This window comes from Vanacampus margaritifer, chromosome 7 (genome assembly GCF_051991255.1).
Source record: "Vanacampus margaritifer isolate UIUO_Vmar chromosome 7, RoL_Vmar_1.0, whole genome shotgun sequence".
Taxonomy (NCBI): domain Eukaryota; kingdom Metazoa; phylum Chordata; class Actinopteri; order Syngnathiformes; family Syngnathidae; genus Vanacampus; species Vanacampus margaritifer.
In genome coordinates, this window is record NC_135438.1 from 26,980,947 (window position 1) to 27,005,083 (window position 24,137).

At 39.2% G+C, this 24,137-nt stretch overlaps 2 protein-coding genes across 2 annotated transcripts in view; one reads left to right on the forward strand and one right to left on the reverse strand.

Moving 5' to 3' along the window:
• Positions 1 to 18,248, forward strand: part of LOC144055723 (P2X purinoceptor 3-like) — a 60,942-nt gene extending 42,694 nt beyond the window's left edge. The window contains exons 6-12 of the mRNA XM_077571975.1: positions 3,735 to 3,812; positions 3,932 to 4,073; positions 6,181 to 6,317; positions 6,552 to 6,645; positions 6,722 to 6,787; positions 13,507 to 13,584; positions 18,123 to 18,248. Of these exons, the coding sequence (XP_077428101.1) occupies positions 3,735 to 3,812; positions 3,932 to 4,073; positions 6,181 to 6,317; positions 6,552 to 6,645; positions 6,722 to 6,787; positions 13,507 to 13,584; positions 18,123 to 18,248 (721 nt within the window). The remainder of the gene's footprint in view (positions 1 to 3,734; positions 3,813 to 3,931; positions 4,074 to 6,180; positions 6,318 to 6,551; positions 6,646 to 6,721; positions 6,788 to 13,506; positions 13,585 to 18,122) is intronic.
• The window catches only part of LOC144055726 (vacuolar protein sorting-associated protein 37C-like), a 73,705-nt gene continuing 61,304 nt past the window's right edge, over positions 11,737 to 24,137 (reverse strand). The window contains exon 5 of the mRNA XM_077571980.1: positions 11,737 to 20,238. Within this exon, the coding sequence (XP_077428106.1) occupies positions 19,999 to 20,238 (240 nt within the window). The 3' untranslated portion in view covers positions 11,737 to 19,998. The remainder of the gene's footprint in view (positions 20,239 to 24,137) is intronic.

The following is a 24,137-nucleotide window of genomic DNA, read 5'->3' on the forward strand; positions in this document are numbered from 1 at the left end:
CACTTGTCAAAAAGTATTCCCTTCTTTCGAGCAAACTCAACGCAAGTGCGGCTTGGGGCTTTTATGTAATTCCTGAATTTTTGACGATAGGCTTCAGGTACCAACTTGTATGCGCATAAAAGGGCCGTTTTGACTGTCTCATAACATAAATTTTCTTTGAGCGACAATGCAGCCATCACTTCCTGTGCTTTTCCTTAGATTTTGCAGTGTAACAGGAGAGGTCAAATGTCACACGGCCATTGTAAAGCTATCGCAGTTCGTTCGAAAGCAAAGCCAAATGCGAATCGATGTCGCTTTCTCTAAAAGTAAGCTAAGCAGAGCTTAGTGCTGCTGAGCACAGAGTCTGCCTGTGGTGTAGTAGTGTCAGTGAGTGGGGGAAATGGCCTGTAATGTGTGGGAAATGACTGGCCAGTCACGTCACGGACTCTGTGATGTGCCTTTTCAAGAGAAAGAGAGAAGCAGCCTGAAGCAGTGAGAGAGCAGCGCTAGAACGTCGAATATGGATAATAAGGGATTATGGGTTATGTTCGTACCCGATGCTTGAGTTGTACGGATATCCTGCTCATCCCTAGTTTGGAGTCTAATAAAGGTACCCGCCCTGAGTCCAATTTACATTCCAAAAGAGAGTTTTCCATGGCTCCATGTTGTCTGCAAATCCACCACACATAAAAAGAGAGAGAAAGATGGCAGGTAGAGGTGGCAATCCTTACGCTGTACCCTGTAACTAATATATTTGTTACCACTCAGAATGACTTGTCCAGTGAAATTGCTAGATCTGCCTGTTACTAACAAATAATGCAAAATGTAAAAGAGGCATGCCAAATAATTGTAATAATTGAAGGCAACGATTAGTTTTTGTTCCTTAAAAGGACTGCAACATGAAAAATCAACTTTTTGGAGCTTTTAGCCATGTCAAAATGCTAATTGCTCACCAGAAATATGACCAAAGTTGTGTTTTCCTCCATTCGCCCCTGTATGAGAAATTCTAGGTTATTCTGCTCTCAAAGCACCAGCCCCTCCCAACCTGAGAAAACGAGTTGTTGGCACTGTGCGGACTAAACGCGTGTCCACTTTCTCTGAGACTTCCCTCCATGGGATAATAACAAAAGTAGCCTTTATCAATAAACATTCTGTCCAAATGAATTCAAAGCAATCAATTATTCTTCGCATTTGCAATGCCGAAGTGCAATGAAATGACAATTAGCTGTCTTAAAATCTATTGGATGACACTGGTGTAAAGTAAAAGTAAAACATTTGTGCTGATGAATTTATACGAATGGATGGTGTAGTGGATAGTGCGCTTGCCCCATAAGCTACAGGGCGCGTGTTCGTGAACCGCTGTGGTGCTTTTTTTTCTCCTCCTCCTTTCCTCTAACCCAGAGGTGGGCATTGAGGGCCGGAGTCCTGCAGGTTTTGCATGTTGCCCTTCTCCAACACAGCTGATATATGATCAGCTCATCAGCAAGCTCTGCATAAGCCTGATAACATTCCTGTTGATTGGAATCAGCTTGTGTTGGAAGTGAGAAACCTCCAAAACCTGCAGGACTCCGGCCCTCGAGGACCAAGATTGCCCACCTCTGCACCTCTCTGCTCCCCTCCTCTTCCACGATTTCTTGCGGCAATGACCCGTTTTGTTTCAAATGTTTATTCAAGAATTGATGGCTTGCGTGACCGAACGCAGAGATCTAGCAACCTGTGAAATTTAGAGGCCATATTAAAAATCTCTAAAACCGAGTGTTTGACTTCCCGGTAAGAAAATTAGACACCAAAATAACTCATATTTCATAAGAAATTACATTGCGATTGTGTCAAAGGTAAGATTTCATCATTATATGCCTATAGGTAACTGTGGAAGGGCTTAAAATACAATGGTGTTGTCCCTTTAACAAAACAAGTTAAACTGCAACACAACAGTATTGTAACTATATAAACTCTCTTCTTTCTTCCTATTCTTGTTTATTTATTATTATTTATATTTTAGACTTGTAATGTGTTTTCTTTGTGTTTATATGTTCAATAAACGAAATCAAATCAAAATAAAAAATAAAAAAACTCTTCAATATTTAAATCCTCTCTCTGTCGTATCCCTTGACATGTATATGTGACCCGCTCTGGCAAAATGATCTAGATGTTTGAAAGTGGCAAGTCCCGTAATTCAGCAAAATAAAGCATTAGGTCGATAATGTCGAGTTTGAGATTGCTCCAAAAATAGCCTCTATAGGTCTCTATTTTCATTTCCCAACAGCACAAAAGTTAAAATTGTAGTAGAAGTGTATTAAAATATTCAATTGTTAGGACAAGTGCAGCGTTAGCCAACATGTTTATTAGCCGACTTTAGCGAGCAACGTGTCTCGGAATAACCCAGAGTTCCTCGTGTAACAGGAACACCTGGAATGTGACTTCACAAATGATTGACATATATGGACATAGAAACCAATAAAAGTTTAAATACACCATAATGTAACCATTCAGCACGAAAGTAAACAGAAGACGCATGACATAACACAGCATCCTACCTTGTTGTACAGTACAGTAGAAGTGCACCGTCATCGCACCGCGACGAAGGTTTGAAATCCAAATCGTAATCATCTTAAATTCCAGAATCTCTTTCTTTGACGAGTCTATTTTTACTTTAATGTAAATGAACTATGCACTGCGCATTTTACCAAAGAGACAGGGAGAGACTCGACAGCTAAGAGCAGCGTGCTCTGGTGCACCTGAAGCATTACAGTGACTCGGATAAGTGTAAACGTTTTGAAATGCCGCGTATGTGATAATGTAGGTTAATCTATTAATGTATTGTAAATTTCCTAAATAATGAAATGTTTTGATCACTCCTCGATGTCACGTCTATGAAAGACCACTCTGACGTGTCACGAATCAACCGTCTGCTTCAAGTCGCATAATATCATCGCATAATATCATTCCATGTGTTACGTTGGAAAAAGAAAAAAAAAACTGTTGAACTATCAAAACAATTTCTTTATGTGACCAAATGCATTTTGAGATATAACATCCATAAACTTGTCACAGGCCACACCAAATAGAAAATAATCTTAATTGACATAAAATTATTAAATCTAATTTCCCACTGCGGTAATATGACCTAATTTAAGCAAGAAAATACCATAAGGAGCAACAATAAAATAACCAAACTTTAACTAATGCCGCAAAAGATGAATTGTAAGCTCTGAAGTCTGATGTCATTTGTTCAGAGGTCAAACTTTCAAAACTTTTAAAGGGTTAAAATCTCGGACTTTCCACAGATTTTTTTAACAGTTCCTGAAAATGTCAGGTTCATATCTTTTTCCCAAGTTACTGGTTGCTATAGACATTTGAAAGATGCAAGTACCAAAACTTTACACCTGTTTTTCTCACAATTAGGGATTTCTACCTTCCAACATTAAAATTGCTGTAACTTTGTAAATTTTTTGAGGTACATCCATTTAATATATATCACTTTAAATGAAATTAAGTCTAGAATTTGAATCTCAATTTTGATTTTTGGGCACATGAGGACCCTTTTGCCACATATATATATATATATATATATATATATATTTTTTTAACAGTTAAGGCACACAAGACAGTGGTCAGGAAGAACTTAGCATACTAGCTACTACTCCAACAACTAGCGCCACTTCTTTTTTTTCGTCAGTGGGATTCAAACTGACCTTTGAAACAGTTTTTAAAACAAGTTTTACTCAATTTTATTTTTCCTCCCTTTCTGTCAGCACACCAATGATGGAAGTGGAAAACTTTACAATTTTCATCAAAAACAGTATTCGATTTCCAACCTTCAACTACACAAAGTAAGTTTATGTGATGAAATATGAAATGCTAACATTATGGTATGACTTTTTTTTTTTTACCAGATATATGGTGTATGACGGAGACGATACACTATATTGTGTTTTGTCTTTGTGTGCAGAGGCAACTTCCTCCCCACCATCACTGACAAATACATCAATGAATGCAACTTTGACATGGTCAACAATACTTATTGCCCTATCTTCAAAGTCGGAGATGTGGTCCGCTATGCACTGCAAAATTTCACGAAACTTGCGGACAAGGTAAAGTTCAGTATTAATGCTTTTTCCCAGTGACTGCATTTAACATTGTTTACATATTTAATCCATTTGCATTAAATCTAAGAAATGTGTATGGATGATGTGGTCAATATCCACATATTGTACAATTTCCTTTTAAACCAGGGATGGCAAACTGCGGTCCTTGAGGGCCGGCATCCTGCAGGTTTTTAGAGGTTTCCCTACTTAAACTGCAGCTGATTCCAATTAACAGGATCGTTATCAGGCTTATGCAGAGCTTGCTAATGAGCTGTGATCATGAATCAGCTGTGTTGAAGAAGGGAACTATCCCAAACCTGCAGGACTCAAGGCCTCGAGGACCAGATCTTGCCATCCCTGTTTTAAACCATTGTAACAAGGGACTTTTGGCGGAGCATGTACGATGTAAGACGTGTGTGATGGGAGCTCTTGGGGAATGTGATTAAGTATACGTTTATTAATATTATAGAGTTTGCCCAAAGTGCGCTGTTGCAAAGTGTTGGGACAGTGACTTGTTACTATACTTTGGCAGAATCGAAATCCCAAGTATTTCAAGTCTTAGTTCAAAGACCGATTCCACCAATTCGGGCCGTGGCAGCCTGACTCCCCTAGGAAGCCGAAGACTAATAATGAGGAGATGCTACGCTGCATCAAAGTAATGTTGGAGGAGCAATGAGCGGAGATTGACTCCAAATTTGAGACTATATTATCTGAGTCTGTCTCGACCGCTCTGAAACCACTGGAAGCAGCACTGGCTTTACAAGGTTTCGTGATTTGGAGCACTCGGCTATCGAGCATAGTGAATATATTGCTAGCGTGCAAGCTGAGGTGGCTGAGATAACTGCGTCAGTCGACTTTCTAAATAAAAAGTGCGAGAATTTGGAGGCACGCTCCAGGTGGAACAATATTCAGTTGGTGGGCCTGCCTAAAGGACTGAGACCCTTTTTATAAGGTTTATTGGGACTTAATGAGAAACCCACGCTGAAAAGGGCCCACGGCACATTTCGAGCCAAACCGACGGACCACAAACCGTCGTGTCCGATGGTCATCAGGGTGACGCAGTTTCAGTCGCGGAGCTTGATCCTGTGCTGAGCCGGAGAGGTTTCCCCCCTGCTACACATCGGGAGAAGGATTCACATTTTCCATACTTTATACCGACTGGCGAAGAGGAGGGCGGCTTTCATTCCAGTGAAGCTCCACAGCTGCAAATTAACTGAGGTCACAATTAACTCATTCACTCCCAGCCATTTTCACTAAAACAATACTGTTTTACTGGATTTTGACTGAATTTGCAAGGCCCACAGAATATTGTGTTCTATTATAAAAACATAAAACCTACCAAAAGAAGGATTAAAGTCTCTTCTTTCATCAGGAAAAAAAAGTATATTTCTATCTGTTTCCGTTTTGCAGCAATTAGCATTTGAATATAGCTAAGTTTCATCATTATTCACAAATCTATTTAGAATTCTGAGTAATTGGGGATTTTTTTAACATGGTCCTGGTTCATTTCCTATGCTCTGGCCGTTTATGTAATAACTACCATTTATTCAACTGTTCTTTGCAGTTGAGAGGCTGCATCAAAGCCTTCTATATCCTCCAGCATAAAAAAAATTAAAAAACATAACAAATGTATAAATATGTCTTTGGGACACTTAAAACATTTAAAATAGAACGTATTTATACATTTTTGGAAGCAAATTAGTCAATATGCAATTGCACTTACACAAAAAGATCGGATTTGAAAAAAAAATCAGAATTGAGCATTGTGTGAACGTAGCCTTAGTCACTCTGGGCTTGGCCATATCTACCAAAAGCACTTTATTTGCTGATTTTGAAACGAACCAGCGGCCCAAAATAAATCGTGCCCTCTGGTGCCCCACCAGGAATTGTCTAGATGGCCTAGTCCTGGTTGGCAGTAGAAGACAACATACTACAGCTTAAAATGTCATCATATCTGTTGTTATAAGTATTCACAAATTGACAAAAATATCCACCAAAAATCAATGAACACACCTTTTATATCCTGATTGCTGTAGGAGTTAGCAATACTATAGAGCACCTGTACAAATTGACATCTGGTGAAACATGATGCATCATTGTCCCTTCTTGTTAGGGAGGAGTGATAGGAATAAAGATTGGATGGATGTGTGATTTGGACAAATCAGACGACCAGTGCAACCCTTCATACTCATTCACCCGACTGGATGCAATGTCACAGAAGAATGCTGTCTCACCTGGTTACAATTTCAGGTATCTCGATCCAAGATCAGGCAAATGTTTTGTAATAACGCTTGACTGAAAGAAACTTATCTATTGAGCCTTTTCAAAACCTTTATACATCAGATAAAATGTCCTTTGAAGTATGACTTCAAATAGCATGGATAAAAAAAAAAAGAGAAGGAATTACATAACTAAAAATATATGTTGAAATCACCAGCTGATGACACTCAGATTCAAACCTCAAGCTTTTTCTTTGTTTTTGAGGTTTGCCAAATACTATAAGATGGAAAATGGGACCGACTATCGTACACTGGTGAAAGCCTATGCTATAAGGTTTGATGTGCTTGTCAATGGAAATGTGAGTTTTTAGTATTGTGGGTTGGGTCTTTACATTTTTTTATGAATTAAACATATTAATGTGTTTTCCAATTTAGGCTGGCAAATTCAACATGATTCCCACACTTATCAATATAGTAGCAGCCTTCACTTCAATAGGAGTGGTGAGTATTGCTCAGGGAACATTGATCTAATTGAATTCTTATGCTACGCTTACACAGCACACGAAATGAATGACGAGTTGCTGCCAACAATGGAGTTGTTGGCAACTCATTTTCTGTTACCAGTGAAAATGAAAAGTTCCATAAATTTAATTTCATAACAGAACGCATGGAATAAGAGTGCATTCACTACTAAATGACTTAACATGAAAAATAAATTGACAATAAATTATGACAAAACCTGTTTTTTATTCTATACTGGCTGCATATTCATGTATTAATTTGTACAGCTGAAATGTAACCTCCTCTTTTTTAGTCGGTGGCACTCTTTGCAGGGCCCGCTGTTTAAGAAAATCACCTTCTCCCTATAACTAGGGTGCAGGTCGGTTCAATTCAATTCAATATAACTTTATTTATCCCCTAGGCCTAAGGGCAATCAAGAAGCAGCAGCAGCTGAACAGCATCACCTTTAAAAGACAATAAAAATAAGTCTAAATGAATATACACACAACATAAAATTTGGGATAAGTGAGTACACCACTATCTGTATCTGTAGCTGTTCAACTATCTAGATAATCTGTATTCGGAGAGGGCGTGGCCTAAACCGGGCATGGGCGTGGTTTGATCGGAAATAAGTGGAGCTTACATCGGACTGACTTGCTCACGGCACGGAGAAAAGAGAGAGAGAAATGAAGCAGCTGTTGTACGGATACCCAGCTCATCCCTACATAAAATACACAATATCAAATAAAGTGATTAGAATGAGTGGGATGGAGTGCAGGAAATATAAAAAGGATAAAGTGGGGATGTGGGCGTGGTGGAAAGGGGGTATGCAGTATGAAGCATAGGGTATTTAACAGCTGTTTGTTCATGTGTAATGAATGATATGATCAAATAACAAAGGCACGTCACTGATTAGGCGCCCCTCTGCTCCATGACTGTCACCCCGTGCAACAAGTAACATTATAGTGGTAACATAAGCTACGTTCACCCTGCAGGCAAATGTGACCCAGATCGGATTTTTTGCCCAAATGCGACCTGTATCTGACTTTTTTATGTCAGTCTGAATGGCTCAATTCAGATTTTTTTCGGAATGTGCTCCAAGATCTGATACGTAACGGCTAGGTCGCATATATCCGACCTTGACGTCATCAAAAATCCAATATGCGCTCCGCGCAGGCGGGGGCATTAAGCTTGATTTATGCTTGATGCATTCGGGAGGTCCGCTCGACTCTGGAGATGTACGTGAATCAGCAAAGTTTTTTCAAGTAACAGTTGTGACTTTATATTTGACTTAAATTTAATCCCATTTAAAACATGAAGTCTAATGATTACATTTGATGTCATTACATTTGTGGTGCTAATTTAGCCACACAGATGGCTCATTTATTACGTACGGCAATGACATGACGTCATCGTTAGAGAGAAAAAAAAGAAGGTCTCCGTGAGCTGAGGTGCTCAACAGGCTCGCCTCATTTTCCCAAAATATTATTTCTACCCCCTCCCGCATCACTCCGTCCTCTGTAGATATGAGATGATAGAAATATGAGCCCCGATGACGGACTTATAAAAGTCCGTGGCCCTGACTAGCTGGGCCATATGTATTTACTTCCGCAAACAGCGTTGTGACGTTGTATCTTCTTCTGCGCATGCGGGTCACTTTGGGGACTGTTGACATTTAACATTTTCAATTTATATTTTTACTGTTTATGAATTTACTTATAAGTATATAGATGCCATATAACTGTGTAGTTAAAGGAATAACACTGTGATAATGTTGTTGTGAAATATATTGGAACTTTTCACTCCCTACCAGCTCTTGAGATAAGAATGTGTATGTTTTAAAGGTAGTTAAGTTCTCATGTCATTACTCATTTGGTCGTACAAATTGAAGGTCCAAGGTCAAAGCCTGTCTACATAATTTCTTGGAGGCTGGTAGAGAGCTGAGATAATCGTATCAGTATCATCATGTCTGCTTATTAAGAACACTACTTCTTTGTCAAGCCTAAGGGTGGGAGTATTCTTTTTTCAAGTATAAAGCATCTGTATGTTTTCGTATTCGTCACACACTTGAGGCTTAAACATCACCTTCGAATGTAAGCCATTCTCCTGTGTCTTTAAGAGCTCTTAAATAAACTCCTTAAGGGAACTTTTTTATACGATCTCAATTCTGCAATTTATTTGAACACGCAAAAGATTACACTTAATAAAGTAATCAAATAATGCCTTCAGGACGCATTACGTTCCACGCAGCAGACAGACTGAGGTCGCAATTATTAGGTAATGTGTATGCTTATTCAAAAAAATCTAATTTCACCCCAAAAAATCGGAGGTGATTATTGGTAGATGACCAAAGATTCAGTGTATCACTTAACTCCGGATGGAATCGGTACCGATGACGGCACGATTCACGTTAAATCAGACGGTGCCATATTCCAAAGCACATCTTAAGTTGTGACTGAGCAAGAGTAGATGTGTTGGTAATTTTCTATGGCGCACTTGAACGCAGCAGTGTACGCACCACCAGTGTACTGACGTCACCCACTCGCACTGGATTTTATTCACGCTACATTTCCGGGTTTGTGTGGAAGCAAGCAAGATTTGACCGCCGACAAGCCAAACGAGAGTGAAGCTTCGCGGTTCCTAGCATGCTTTGGTTGAGCGTGGTAGCACTACTACTAGCAAGCATTACATACTGCATCGGATACATTTAAATAAGTTTGCTCCCGAGTCCCATTTCTTCTCTTCATTGTCATTCACGTCCTCTGTCATTGTAAAGAACTTTCCGTCACACTTTGTAATTAATTTGGTATTATTTAGATATTGTAGTTTTTTTTTTTACTCCACTTTCTCTGGCTCATGTGTTTTAAATTCATGATGTTTTATTATTTGTCAGATTTTATTCAATCAAAAAGTAACTGTTAAAGTGAATGTTCTTTTAAAAAAATATTATTTTATTGTTAAATAAATTAACATTTATTACCACAAACAACAGAACAAAAGTATTGAAAATTGGTACTGTTCAAACCGGTTCAAATGCAAAATAGTGATGGGAATTCCGGCTCTTTTTAGGGAACCGGTTCTTTTGGTTCGGCTCACTAAAAAGAGCCGGCTCTTTCGGCTCCCAAATGGCTCTTTAGATTTTTTGTCGCTCAAATAAATATATTACCAACAACAATTTAAAACTATGCGCAATATGAATTACTAATGTGAAAAAATTGCACTATATCAAATGTTTGTTGTATAAAATACACTTTTATTTATAAACTCGACTATAAACTCAAATAGAAAGTGCAAACAAATTAGATGCAAAACAAACATTTAACTATTTACAAATTAACTTAAATAAGGTTTAACAATAACAATTTTCAAGTGAAACAACAGACAAACAAAATTGCACAGCAAAATATAAATTAAAATGTGTAAAATAAAAATAAAATAAAACATCTGCATCCAGAAAACAGTGTTCTTCAGTCTCGATTTACATTCAGAAATGCCAAGTGCCTCAACTTTGAGGGGCCGATCCTATTTCTTCTTCTTCTCATGTGCCGCTGTAAATTGTTTGTACAGCCTCCCCGATATGAAATTTTAGTCTTGCAGACTTTACACTCTGCCTTAGTTTTGTCAGTTGTTGTATTGAAATGTGTCCATATATTGCTGCGTTTTCTCTTGTCACTCATTTTTGAACTGTTTTTTTTTACCTTTCCGTTTATACAAGCGCTCTCCTCTCTCTCGTCTCCTCCCTCCCGTTCGCGTTTGAGTGTGTGACTGCTTGCAGTGTGCCCCTCCCCCCCTCTGCTGCTCAGCGCTGAGCGCAGACACAGAGACGTCACACACACATACTCACCAATCAAATGTGGCTTTAGAGAGAGAAAAAAGAGAGAGAGAAAAAAAAAGCAGCTCCCAGTCAGGAGCCGGCTCCCGTCGTTCACGTCAAAGATCCGGCTCTCAGAGCCGGTTCGTTCGCGACCGACACATCACTGCAAAAGGTACCCATCCCTACTTAAAGGCATTGCATGCTGTTTTTTCAACATCCATCTATAGTCCAATAAATTTAGCAAAGATGTTCGCATTTTCAGTTTTTTTTTTTGATGCCATAACATTTTGATCATTTTGATTCACTATCCCTTCGTCCACTACAACCTTCAACTGAAGACGATGCAATCATCTAGGCTACCAGTGACATGGCAAAGAGAACAAAGCCTCTTGCATCAGCCAGGGCTAAACGCTAAACATGGAATGCCCAGTAAGTCATTAACTAAGCGGTTTGTGAAAAACATACGACTAGAGGCAGCGAAAACTAGACAAGAAACAGCGAGAAGGGATCGTGAATCAAGAAACGTGGAGCTAGGTAGCTAACTATCATTCATTGGGCTGTGGAGGCAAGCAGATAAATCGTCCGACAATGAGAATGTGTCTTTCGCCTTTCATAGGCAACACAAAAGACACAGTCTGAGAGCACAAACATTACAGACATGACAAAGCTTGTCATTACGGTCGAGGTTCCTTTTACGGCAAATAGGAAATAGGAACAAGATTAAAAAAGGTTAAAACAAACAAAGATAAGAAAAAATCAGCTAAAGCGGTGAATTGATAGAATTTCTCTTATCAGGCAAACATGGGACCAGAAGTTAACCTAACCATTCTACCCAATTGGAAGCACCAATTTGTACAATCTAGTTAATGTCTGCAAAGTAACACTTACAGCTGGTCTGGTTTCTGGTCCGAGAAGTGTTGAGGTTTGCCCGTACTTGAAGTTCAGCAAGCAGATTCGTTAAAGAAGAGATGGGAAAAAAAGTTCAGCAGGGAGATAGTACAAGACAGAAATTTTTGTTTGGCTTCGGAGTGCCTTTGTCGGCCACCCTGAAGGCCTTCGACCCTGAAGGAATTACCATTAATTGTAATTGTTTGCGTGTTCAAATAATTGCAAGATGAGATTCTGGTGGAGAGGGTCCTTGCAAGGTTGGTTTATTACAGAGATCTCTGGTCACACAGTTAGACATCACCCAAGCAGTGTCATCCAATGTGTGTGTCTTCTTTTGCCCACACAGCCTCTTTATTCAAAACATGAGGAAACGCCTCTGTCATCCCGTGACGCACAGAATGAGTTTGCATTTTCCCAGTAAACTAGATCGTCCTTGAACTTTTGACAACCGGATTTCTAATGAACAGCAACTAGACTTCTTAGATAAACATAGAAACATTTTAACTTTCTCATTTCTGGGAAAACAGTACAAAAGATAGCAAGAATGTCAAAAGCATTACTCACACAGGTTATATCAGGTCAACATAATTACACCTTCATCAACACATCTATAATGAAATGTAAAACAGGTAAAAAGTAAAATAAACCAATAAAAATGTTAATAATGTCAACAACCCTAGCACAGACCAAAGAGCGTTGTCCACACATACCACAGCGTTTTGGAGCCATGTGACATAGCCACCTTATGTGCTAAGTACTGATTGAGATCAGTTTATCAATGCAACTCATTCGGCTTAAGGTCTACTTATACTTCTGCAAGAGGCGACAGCGGAGACGATACGGCAAAGTGCCGTTCGTGCGTTTGCCTTCTCACTTGTACGCAATACACATATAGTTGTTTTGAAAATGTGCTGCAGTTTCACTCCAAGTCGTTTCAATCCAAGTGTTGCTACAGCTGGCATTGGCCAGGATGCTACAGAGTGGAGATTGCTCTGCATTTTATGGCCAATTCTGTCATTTTTGTTTTTCTGGGTCAAGGAACAAAGTGGAAGAAAAAAAAAGTTGGCTGCCATTTGTGTGTCTTTTAATGCCTCGAGCTTGCATCATACAAATGCATATTGTCACGTTTGAGCAGTGATCAGGCCAAGCGATTATTTAATGCCAATTTGCAACCGTTACTGTCGGCCGTAACCACGCCCACACGCAACACACTACGTGCTTAGCAAACAGTTGTTGTTGTTTTTCAATACAACCATACAATCAGACACAAACGTGGTCCCCCCGGAAGGGAAGCGAATCCGGCCGCCTGTGCTTATTAACACAGTTGCGTTCCCGGAAACTATCGCGGGGGGTAAAGAAATGCTAAGTACGCCATCACAGCTATAGCATGTTACTAAACGGAAACCGATGTTACGTCCTGCCATCTACGGCATACAAGACTTGGTGACGTGCGCGCAGCACACAGCCGCGAACTACGGCACACTTCTCTGCGTAAATCACGTGATGTGCGCCGGTCATTAACGCAAGCGCAAACGCAGTAGTATAAATCAGGCTTTAGTCTTTGCGCGAATGCAGCGTAAAGCCTGTATCTTACTGAGCACCGCAGATTTGCAAAAGTGTATGTGCGTACGAAGCAAGTGTTGTTTGTTCGTCAGGGTTTTTCAAGGTTGACGTTCATCAGACACTTGCAAGTCGTTTTTATGCTCGCAAACTGTTTTTCTTGTCGCCATCAAATTTTTAGCATGCTTAAACTAAGCCTTCGCCGGTCAGTGAGATATCACCTTAACATGAGGGAGACAATTCAGCACCAACAACTAAACCATCTTGTGGTAATTCAAATACTGTCACATTTTATGGCAACTCTTTTATAGTGTTTTTCTGAATTCACTAAACATTCAGCAGATTTAATCAACATTTGGGCACCTTGTTTCCTCATTTAGTGGGCTTTGCTGTGTAAATGCAGTGCTTCGCTCATGTTCTGATCATCTCTTTATTTAGTATTTTTGCTATCATTTAGGGTACTGTGCTGTGTGACATCATACTGCTGAACTTTCTGAAGGGAGCAGCGCTGTACAAGGCCAAGAAATTTGAAGAGGTAACGTGAATGTTTTTTGATTGTTTTAGATGCGGGTCCCAGAGCTTGGAACCACATTATATGAAATTGGTGTATTACGGTCAGGTATCTTTTAAAACTGGTTGCATGCATAGGGTTCGATTTACAATCACCAACCCTACGCACAACTCACCTGTATGCACTTGCCAGCTTTCCCAATTCATGTGGGATAATTGGATATTCCTGAATTTCACTTTTATCTCCTGCATAGTTCCCAATCAATCATTTTTCCCACTAATCCTAATTTTACCATGAAGTAAACAGTTTACCTTGTGAGGAATATTTGACACCGAATATATATGTTAATAATAGAATATAATATAAAAAAAAAAACTTTACCAAATAATATATGGAGATCAATGCCTTGGATCGCTTTTATTTTGAAGTTGTCTTGCAGAATGTTTTTTCCGCCGTTCATATTGCCACACTAACTATTGCGGGGTGGGAAAATTCTAGTTTTAATTATTTATTTTTAATACCTATATATCCTTCGTTCATGTTTTGATATGATAGATTTCTGAGACTGGTAGCTTTTTAGTGGTTATCACCTCATGAAGTAAACGACTTAGCTGTGAAAACCGCATTTTCAACAAACAAACCTAACATAGACGAATGGACACTGCAATTAATTCTGTTCTTGCAGAATTACTCACCGTTTCCTTTGTAAATGTTGAAGAGCGAGAGCCGCATTTTTATCTGGTAAAGATGTTCATGCTTTTTTTTCTTTCTGTCTAAGACGAGACCGAAGACGACATTTTGACTCCTTTGTGCATTCCGGGCTGGCCGGGAACCAATTACTTCTTTTATGTTTGCATTTTGACGTCTTTTAAATCCTGCCCCTTGTCGACTGCCATATTATCCTTCCCGCCGCTGCTGAAAAAAATCCTACAGCAAACACTGTCTATATGAGAGAGAACGTGCCCGACATGAGCTTCCAGAGAAGGCAATTAGATACTACAACTACCATGCATCATGGAGATGATCCGGATAACTAAATTATGCTTTTGCCAAGCATAATTATGCCCACTGCCTATCCTCTCCTACTACTATGCCAAAAAGATGCAACTGAAATACGCTTCCACTTGACTAGAGAAGTCTTGCATCCACATTTGTAGCCAAAATCCTGTTGTTCCTGTCGATCAGACCATCAAGGAGATAAGGCACTCAGACCTTTAGACTCAAACTTGGAGCTTTATAAACGTATGCCTGGTATTATTCTGATGAATCCATGTCATTTCATTGTCAGAGTCTTGAATAGATCGCAACTGGATGGTACTGGTTGTCTTAGAAGGAGATTCACCTCAGTCAGTTCATGCAACAAATTTATTGAGGACCACTTGCCAGGCTGGTAAAGACAGGATGGTTCTCTCCTATCTAGCCTTGTTGCATACTTGTGTTGATCAAAGTGCTATTTAATGATGACGTAAAGATTGACTAGACATACAGCTGCAAAATATTTTACTGTAACAAGATCTGTCTGCAATAAAACAGTGAAAAACTATATGGGCCATGATGGAATAAATCACACAAAGTTATGTTATTTTCAGTATTAATGATTACATGACACATTGATTACACACATGTTTTGCTAAGATTGTTTTATTTGCATTGTGTTTAGATCAAACATCTTTACAGGGAAATTTAATCAATTCACTTTCAAGTACAAATCAAGTTTATTTACACATAAGCAATGGTCAGGCTGACCAGTATATGGACCAGTACAATCGGTCAGTGGATTTTACTTTTTGCAATATGATGATAACAAGGTCATTGTGAACTTTTCTAATGATACGCTGTTGACTAACGAGAAATCATGAGATGCAGACTTGGGCGGAAAAGGGGAAAACAAACTCCCTTTTTGGTACAAAGTAGATTAGGAGTTAACGTTTAGACTGGCTGTTATTGAAATATTGTATAAACAAGGAGGGCCTTTCTTTGGGATTGTTCACACAATCCTCTTCTCGCGCAGACAGATAAAAAATACTGCCCTCAATTCAGAACTTGTACTCTGACTGAATTCTGGAGATAAAAGCAGTTCAACTTTGACAGACCTTGTGTCCAGTCAGTTTTATCCTCTTTGGGTCCAAAACGAACACACACCTTTGGTAAGTGAATGAATACTATTGGAATACTAAAAAGATAACTTTTGAACATAAGAGCAAATAAATGCTAAAATTCCAACAACCATTATAAAAAAAAAAAGATTTCACACCCCAATTCTTTTTAATGTATGCCAGCTTTTATAGAGTGATAGAAAGCCTACATTGTTTACATATTTGCAATTATTAACAGTAAATGCAATCATGGACTTTTTTTCTGTCTGAGTTTGAAATGCCCGACAGTATTTTAATGCAGCTTGCGGCTCGCCAAACGCTGTCTGATGTTTATGCTCCCGTTAGTGGCTAGTTCCTAAGGCCGGAGACTTTTGCCGTATAATTCAATGACAGACTAATTAACAGACTAACTTTCTTAGCGTCTTTAATTAGCAATTAAATATAATTTCGATGTGGTGTTGTGTTGATGTTGGAAGTCGAGCTGTCAAGCTGGGCGCCTTGAGCCGGAAACGGGCTTCTCAATGTCAACTGGGTCAGCCTGGATCGAGGTTTGGTGGTTCCCATACATCGATTTGCATCACTTTTTTAAATCCACATAAAGGCAGCTTGCTAAATAAATATGACGTGGGCGGTGTCGATTTGTGTGTCTGACCACCCCCGACCCCCCATCCCGATTGTCATTGGCTAGCTTTAGCTGACTAACCAGGGTGGGCACGGCCCCCCTGCCGCCGGGTCCGGTCCTTGGTCGGGAAGGGGCAAAATTGTGACAAAAACAGCCCGATTGTCTTTATGCGTGTAGCCGGCTTAAATTCAAGCTCGAACACCATGTGGACAAAACTTATTTTGACCACTTGTATCCGTGATTTTTTTTTTTCTGCCACGACCTACAGCTCATGACCATAGGTGAGGGTAGCAACGTATAACTGGTAAATTGAGAGCTTCGCCTGACGGCTCAACTCTTGGCTCTCCTCTAGGTGGTGAGCCCATGGGACGTTATCAGTCATCAATTGATTATTAAAACAGTCGCTAGTTTCAGCCCTAAATAAAGGTATTGTTGCAAATTGGCAGATTTTTATTTAGAGCGAGAGACGTAACCCCTGTGATAAATGAATAAAATACTGTAGTTAATATTTAGACATTTAGCAAATTAGTCTTTCTGACTGTATTTACCTGGCATACTTTCCTTGGATCTTTGTTAATGCTTATAATACAGAAGGTGAAATAACCAACCAATGTCTGCCGTTGACGTACTTGAGAGATAGTACAGTACTCTGCGTCATTAGTCCGCAAAATCCATTAAGATCCTTTAGTAGTAGTGTTGTGCCGATTCCGATACCAGTATCCGGAAGGGCCCCGATACTGCATTAAAACGCTGGCATCAGTATCGGCGAGTTCTAACAAATGACAGGTCGATTCCATTTATCGATACTAGTATAGAAATAACGGTGTGATATCGGTACGGTATTGGCATTGACCGATACGGCACAGCCGGGTAAAGGAATCCGCCTGCAAGTCCACTTTCAGCAATGCTAAGTCCATCAATTTTTCTAAGTTTCTCGCCAATCGTCATCAAAATAGGCGTCTGTCATTGAAGGTTTGATGGTCAATATTGATGTAATGCCCAGTCGGCTGTTTAACAAACATTATGCTTCTGAACGCAGTCATCTCATCTAGAGAATTTCCTCCCCCCAAATCTGGATCTCCCTATCTTGAAATGACAATAGTTGTAATGAAAATTTTAAGAATCTGGTGTGCAGCCAGCATGATTTCAGCTCCCATTCAGTGATGGCTACAAATAATAAATAAGAAACAAAATTAAAACTTCAACCAACAACAATCAAAATAACAAAATAGTGAGTAGTAATTTAAGTGCAACAGCAGCAGCGAACAAAACAAACATTATAAGCTACTCACCAGGTCCAGGATAAAATACATTATTTTATTTCAAATTGGCATTTGGAAAAACTAAATACTTCAACTCTTTTCTTCTCTATTTGTTTTCTCCTCTCTCTCTGGCTGGCTGAGACGCAGAGCACGTGCTCCGTTTCTCAGCCCGTCTCTTCCTCTCTGAGCAGCGCACCCAAACCTTGCATCAGACACGTGAAAAAAAGAGAGAGAGAGAGAGAGAGAGAGAGAGAAAGAGAGAGGAAAAATGACAGAGCCGACGGTTCTTGGAGGGAGCTCTCATCGTTCACTTTAAAGAGTTTGTACCGGCTCGTTCGCGAACTATTCAGCTGAGATCCAGCACCCTCTGACCCTGAACAGGATAAGCAGTGTTAAAAACAGATGGATAGACAATAAAACTCTAAATCATATTAGCATAATTTATTTTCTAAAGACGCCATTACGTGTTCCTTCCATAAAACCCCAAAGTCTTAAGGATGGATGGATGGATGGATAACATATCCCGTTGAGTTTATAAAATTGTACCATTTCCATACTCAAACTGTCTCTCATGAATTACAGGTGTCAGACAACGCACTGGATTCACAAAACAACAGACTTTATCGCAGCCACCTTTCTCTTCAAACTAATGACACATTGATGAAGTCCAGTGACTTGGGATCTTATTCCATTGAATATTACAGCTAACACTGTGTACAAAGTGGTGATTTCCCTTTAAAATATCAATAAAGAATGTATTTAAAAACTTGAAAAAAAAATTTGCATGGTGAAAGTTTGTCTGTTTTTTTCCAGAAATACAAATTATTGGTGTAAAACAAATCTTATTTTAGATGTTGCTAAAGGAATAACAGTGGAACTTCAGTTTACAAACTACCCGGTTTAAGAACAAATCTGTTGATTTAAAAAAAAAAAAAAAAGAGTTTGGGTTACACAATTTTTCGGTTGACAAACAGCTTTGGCGGGGCTGCAGAAGCCTCAGAACTGTGCTTTCTTGCTCCACATTGGCTTCATACAGTGTTAATCAACAATTTGAGATTTGGGTTCACAGCAAGGGCATGCAAAGCACCAGGGTTGGGAGGGTTACTTTTAAAATGTATTCCGCTACAGTTACAAGTGACCTGCTAGAAAATGTAGTTAGTAACATAATCCAAGTACCATAATATTAAAGTAATGTAACTGGATTACTTTGGATTACTCCAATACCAAATATGCTCATGAAGACAAAATAAAAATAAATATCACCACAATATATATTTCTATACAGTGCACCCCCTGCTATTTGCGGGTGATAGGGACCAGCCTAAAAACAGCAAAAATCCTTGTATAATTGACAACCATCAAAATGCATGTATGATTGATTGATTGATTGAAGGCCATATGCTGTTTCGAACTGTCACTGAAAGCAACCACACCTAGATAGTGTTAGATTTTAGACTACGCTGGTGACTCCGCCCACACCAACAATGTTTCCTTGAGTTAGTGATACCAGACCATATGATGTGATACTGACTGGTTACACTGCACTCTATATTTTTGACAGACATAAGGTGATAACATTTACAGTAAAACATTACGTAAATAGAACAAACTGATTGGCAACACTCTATACACACAGATTTATTATATTTTAAAAAAACTTTTGATGCTTATTTTGAGTTTATCTGATCTGTCTATTTTAAAACAGTCAGCTTTTTGGACCGACATCAACAAGGGGGACTAGCAAGCTTAATGGTAAAATATTAAAACTAAGGGCAACTTTATGTATTAATAATAATTGATGGATTGGCTGAAAACTGAGGTTCTTTGTAAAATTCATTGGCTTAAGCTACAATATTTCTATAGTACAAAAGATAATACTGGTAAATTTCGTGTGGTTTCAGAAATTGAAAACAGCTAATGTGAATAAAGATAAGATAAAATTTATTTCAATCTTAATTATTATATTTTACGCTTATTGAATTTATTCTTTTAATATTTTCCTCTTTTTTTTTTGAAATTTGAATAGTTGCTTGGGACGCATTGTCAAATTTACTGGTTAAATTTAAAAAAAATTCCCCTCTTTTTAAACAAAAAAAGCAAGCAAAATTTATTTACTGCAGAACTTTTATATATTAGTCTGAAAAATTCTCTAAAGCGATCTTTTCAGATGGGGGAATTATTGGTCAGTCTGGGTATATCGTCGCAAAGGACACAAACAGTCCATGTTGAATTAAATAAATATAAAATTAAAAGTTAGTCTTAATGTGATAATTATAGATAGTCCGTGAGAATGAATGCAATTTACAGGAGGACAATTGGGGATTTCCTTGACCATGGAGAAGGAGTAAATTTTGGCAGAGACGGCGAAAATAAGGTGAATATGTTCCATTTCTATTTTTCCCTGGGGCCCTGGAGTTAGATGTTATTTTTTGATTTTATTTGTTGGCGAAAGTTGCATTTATTTAATGGCTGGAAGCACATTCATGCCATATCTATAACAGTAAATATTATAATAAAACATTCCAATAATCATTACACTCTTGGGTTCTAAAAGAGCTGAAGGATCCATCCATCCATTTCCTTGACCGCTTGTCCTCACAAGGATTGTGAGGGTAATGGAGCCTATCCCAACTGGCTTCGGGCAGTAGGCGGGGTGCAATCTGAACAGGTTGCCAGCCAATCGCAGAGCTGAAGGACTCTGTTTGAAAAACAAACAAACAAACGCAAGAAAAAAAATGGAACTGACAAACGTCCTTCACATTCAACAAAAACTTCCATCGCCCAAAACGACAACAAGTCTTCAATCGCGTCTCCAATTGCACGTACATAGTGACACTCTTTCTCATACTGACTGTCATGCCAATTTGCTATTTCTGGGATCCCCCACCACAATTTTGAACATAATCACAACACATTGTCTTCATATATGATATGCTTATTTCACTGAAAAAATCTTTTAATGAATCACATTGTTTTGACATATGACTGACCTCCTCTCCTGCTAAAAAATAATGTTTTTTTATTCTACTGTTGCACCTGCCATTGCGATGATGCAGATCCTGCTGGAATCTTTGTGTAAAAATGTTTAAATGTTTAGTTATTGGGCTTTATTTAAATAAGCCCAAAGGGCGGACTGTTAGATATTATTAACATTTAAATTCTTTATTTCATATATTAACCATTGTTATACATTATTAACATTTTAATTCTTTATATTAACCATGTCGAAATGCTTGGTAGATGTGAGGTAGTGTTGAACTCAGTATAATTTGACCTTAAGCTGGAACATATTGTTTGGTCTAAAAAAATTCCTTCTCAGTGTTCTGTGCGAAAACACATTTGGTCCTTGAGAACAGAATCTGCTTCGAACACACACACACCCCTGACTCTGTTTGCGCCATCGCTCACGGAAAAGTACCCAGAGAGTATGTTTTGTCTACAAATGAAAGAGAGGCGGTCTGTTTAACTATAAGAAGCCATCTTCCCCGCGGAAGAGACACATTCGGCACTCTGAAATTCCACCTGTTACGTGATGTTTGGAGTCTGTCACGATGTCCAGAGATCTCTGTTTTTTTATTAAATCATTTTTGCAAAGGTGTTTTTTCTTACATTAAAACTGTCTTCATATTTTTGGAACACGCAAAGAGGAAAAATAAAATATTCCTCTTCAATAGACGTAACTATGGTTCTATTCCCTGCCGACCGCCTGATGGCAGTGCTGAAAAGAGCATGGAAATGTGCATGCGTCACTCAAGAAAGAATTCATAGATAGATAGATAGATAGATAGATCAATAGATAGATAGATAGTCATCCAATGAGGTAAAGTAAAGCTATGCCTGCTAATAAAGCTGCTGTTGCTGTAATGTGGAATGAGGAGTAAAGGGAAAATTTTTGCTTTTGAAAGCAACATTTCCCATCGTAGCTCATTTTACCCACACTCATGCATGCACTAATAATGCTATGAGGATGTCAATGCGTGACATCAACTGCAAAATGAACTTTTATCCCAGTCACGAGTTTAGCCTTGTATATGTTGTTGAGTTGGTGGGAGGGATATTTGTTCGGAAGGTGTAACTCACATTATGGTGTAGCGGCAGCTAGCAAGAATTTTAGCGTAGCATGCCGCAGAACTCTCAGCTCAAACTTTTTCTTTGCTAAAAATAAATCTGTGAATACCAGTCGCCACTTCCTCTTTTTGTCTGTGAAGCATTTTCAACTGTCTACATGTAGAGGACACAACATCGACAGTGCAAAACGGTGTCTCTCTCTCTCTATTGTAATTGTAATCCCTTGAAATAATCCCCATTTTTAATAAATGTACCTGTAATCTGATTAAATTTTTTCCTGTACTGTAATGGAATACAGGTAAAAAAATAATAATAATCTGAATACATAACGCTGGTACATGTATTCCGTTACTCCCCAAGCCTGCAAAGCACAGTAGATGTGGATTTTCTTCAGTATCAGTGGCGGACAGTGGCGTTTAAGAATAATTGTGTCAACGGTATAATGGCATGGCGCGATCTACAGTGATTAACTTTTCCCATTGGAACAATTCTGTTACCGTTACTGCTAATTTAGTGATATTGACGACATAAAATCAAGCTTTCAAACACTTTCTGGATAAAATTCAGCGTCAACCCAAGTTAGACGAAAGACGGCTGTTTGCCCAACGTACACATGCCACTAGTGATGATGAATGAAGCCCCATCAAGCATCAATACTTTCAGTCAACATTTACTCTATGGTGCCAGCAAGTGGTCAAAAGACAAAGCAGTAAAATATCCAGAATCAAATAAGATTGTAGGTTTAACAGAGACATGATGCCCATAAGTAGAAAAATTGCAGTTTTAGCAGTAGGCTACAATGTTTATGGGTATAAATAAGAATGAGTTTTAAACTTTCAAAATGTAAGAAGGTGATCGGGAACCAACGACACAGGAAATAAAACAGCAAGGCTTTTATCAATTGCGACAGCTGATCATAATGCATAACAACTTGCAGCAAGCAATGATAATTTCATACAATGACTAAATCGGTCGTTATTGAAAATAAATCAAAGTGCTATGTATTATTTTCTCATGCCCACAGTGACTCTAAAAAGCAGGGGTGGGCACACTTGGTCCTCGAGGGCCGGAGTTCTGCCGGTTTAGGATGTTTCCCTTCTCCAACACAGCTGATATATGATCAGTTCATTAGCAAGCTCTGCATAAGCCTGGTAATGATTCTGTTGTTTGGAATCAGATGCATTGCAGGAGGGAAACCTCCAAAACCTGCAGAACCCCAGCCCTTGAAGACTAAGTTTGCCCACCACTGCTCTAAGCCCTAGAGGAGAGAATTGGCCCCGAATTTCCCTACCCGACAATCGCAAGGTACTGACACGCAAACGATAATCTTAACAGATAATCCTGCCGTGTGTGTTGACACCACACACGGAGCATCCCGATATCGGTACTCAGAAGGACCTTGGAAATCGGGGATATTCAACATATTGGATTGTTTTGGACCGACTTCACTCCGTGTGCGGTGTGCCCCGAGGACAAACCACCGCGCAGCCGGTTGACAGTGATGTGCAGCCAATCAGAAAGCGAGCCGGCGAGGAATCCAAAATCAAAACAGTCAAGACGCAGCAGAAAGTACGTGCTTGCGCTATTACACTCCTCCCCCAATTTTTTTTTTTTTTTAATTTTTTTTTTTTTTAATACTCGCACACACATGCTACACAAATAAACGTGGTCTGAGGGTGGGACAGGAACCCGCACTGCCAGCACCGAGGGCAAGCGATGCCTCGGCGCCCAGAGCCCATTTACACTCCTTTAAACAACGCCTTTTCTTTTTATGTCGCTTTTTCGGCTGAAAACCAGGAAGTATCGCGACTGGTCCTGCATGTTTATTGACTAGGAAGTCACGTTTAATCTTGAGAGGTTTTACGAGACTTCCCGTCACATTCATGAAATGAACTCGGCTCGTGTGTGGTACGTTCAAAACTGTTAATCCCGCGATTTTTTCTCTTCACGTGTGGTGTCTCTCTGTCTTTTAAAATCTTGCCGTGTGAACCAGGCTTAACTCACCAATTATTACCCCTCAAGCCAGAATGAATGCCCGGGGGCCACCACCCCATTGGCCCCGACCTCCGCACTCCGCCAGTTATTGAAATTTGTAAACTGAGGTTCCATTGCATATATATCAATAACTGTACCGATACTTACATTTCATAGGTTTGCAATGTTATGCTAATTATTGTTACTTCTGTATCTTAAAATAAACATACATTTTGACCTGTGTGTATATTCATTATGGGGCATATTCTCCTATTCAAGCTTGTAACAATATTGCCATGATGGATGTCAGATCAACGTGGGACGCTCCACCAGGGGAAACTAAAGATAGTCTACGTATCCCCTCCCAGACACGGCCACACCAACCAACCCCAGGGAGTCTGCAAGACCCTTTTCATCTAACCAGAGAATACAATTGGGGTTGTGTTTATTTTGTTGCCAAACTGGCTCAACAATCCTTGGGAGACACCTCGCATGTGGATTGAAAGCCAGTCGGCCAGGCACCGAGACCCTAATCAATTCTCGCCTGGTATCTGA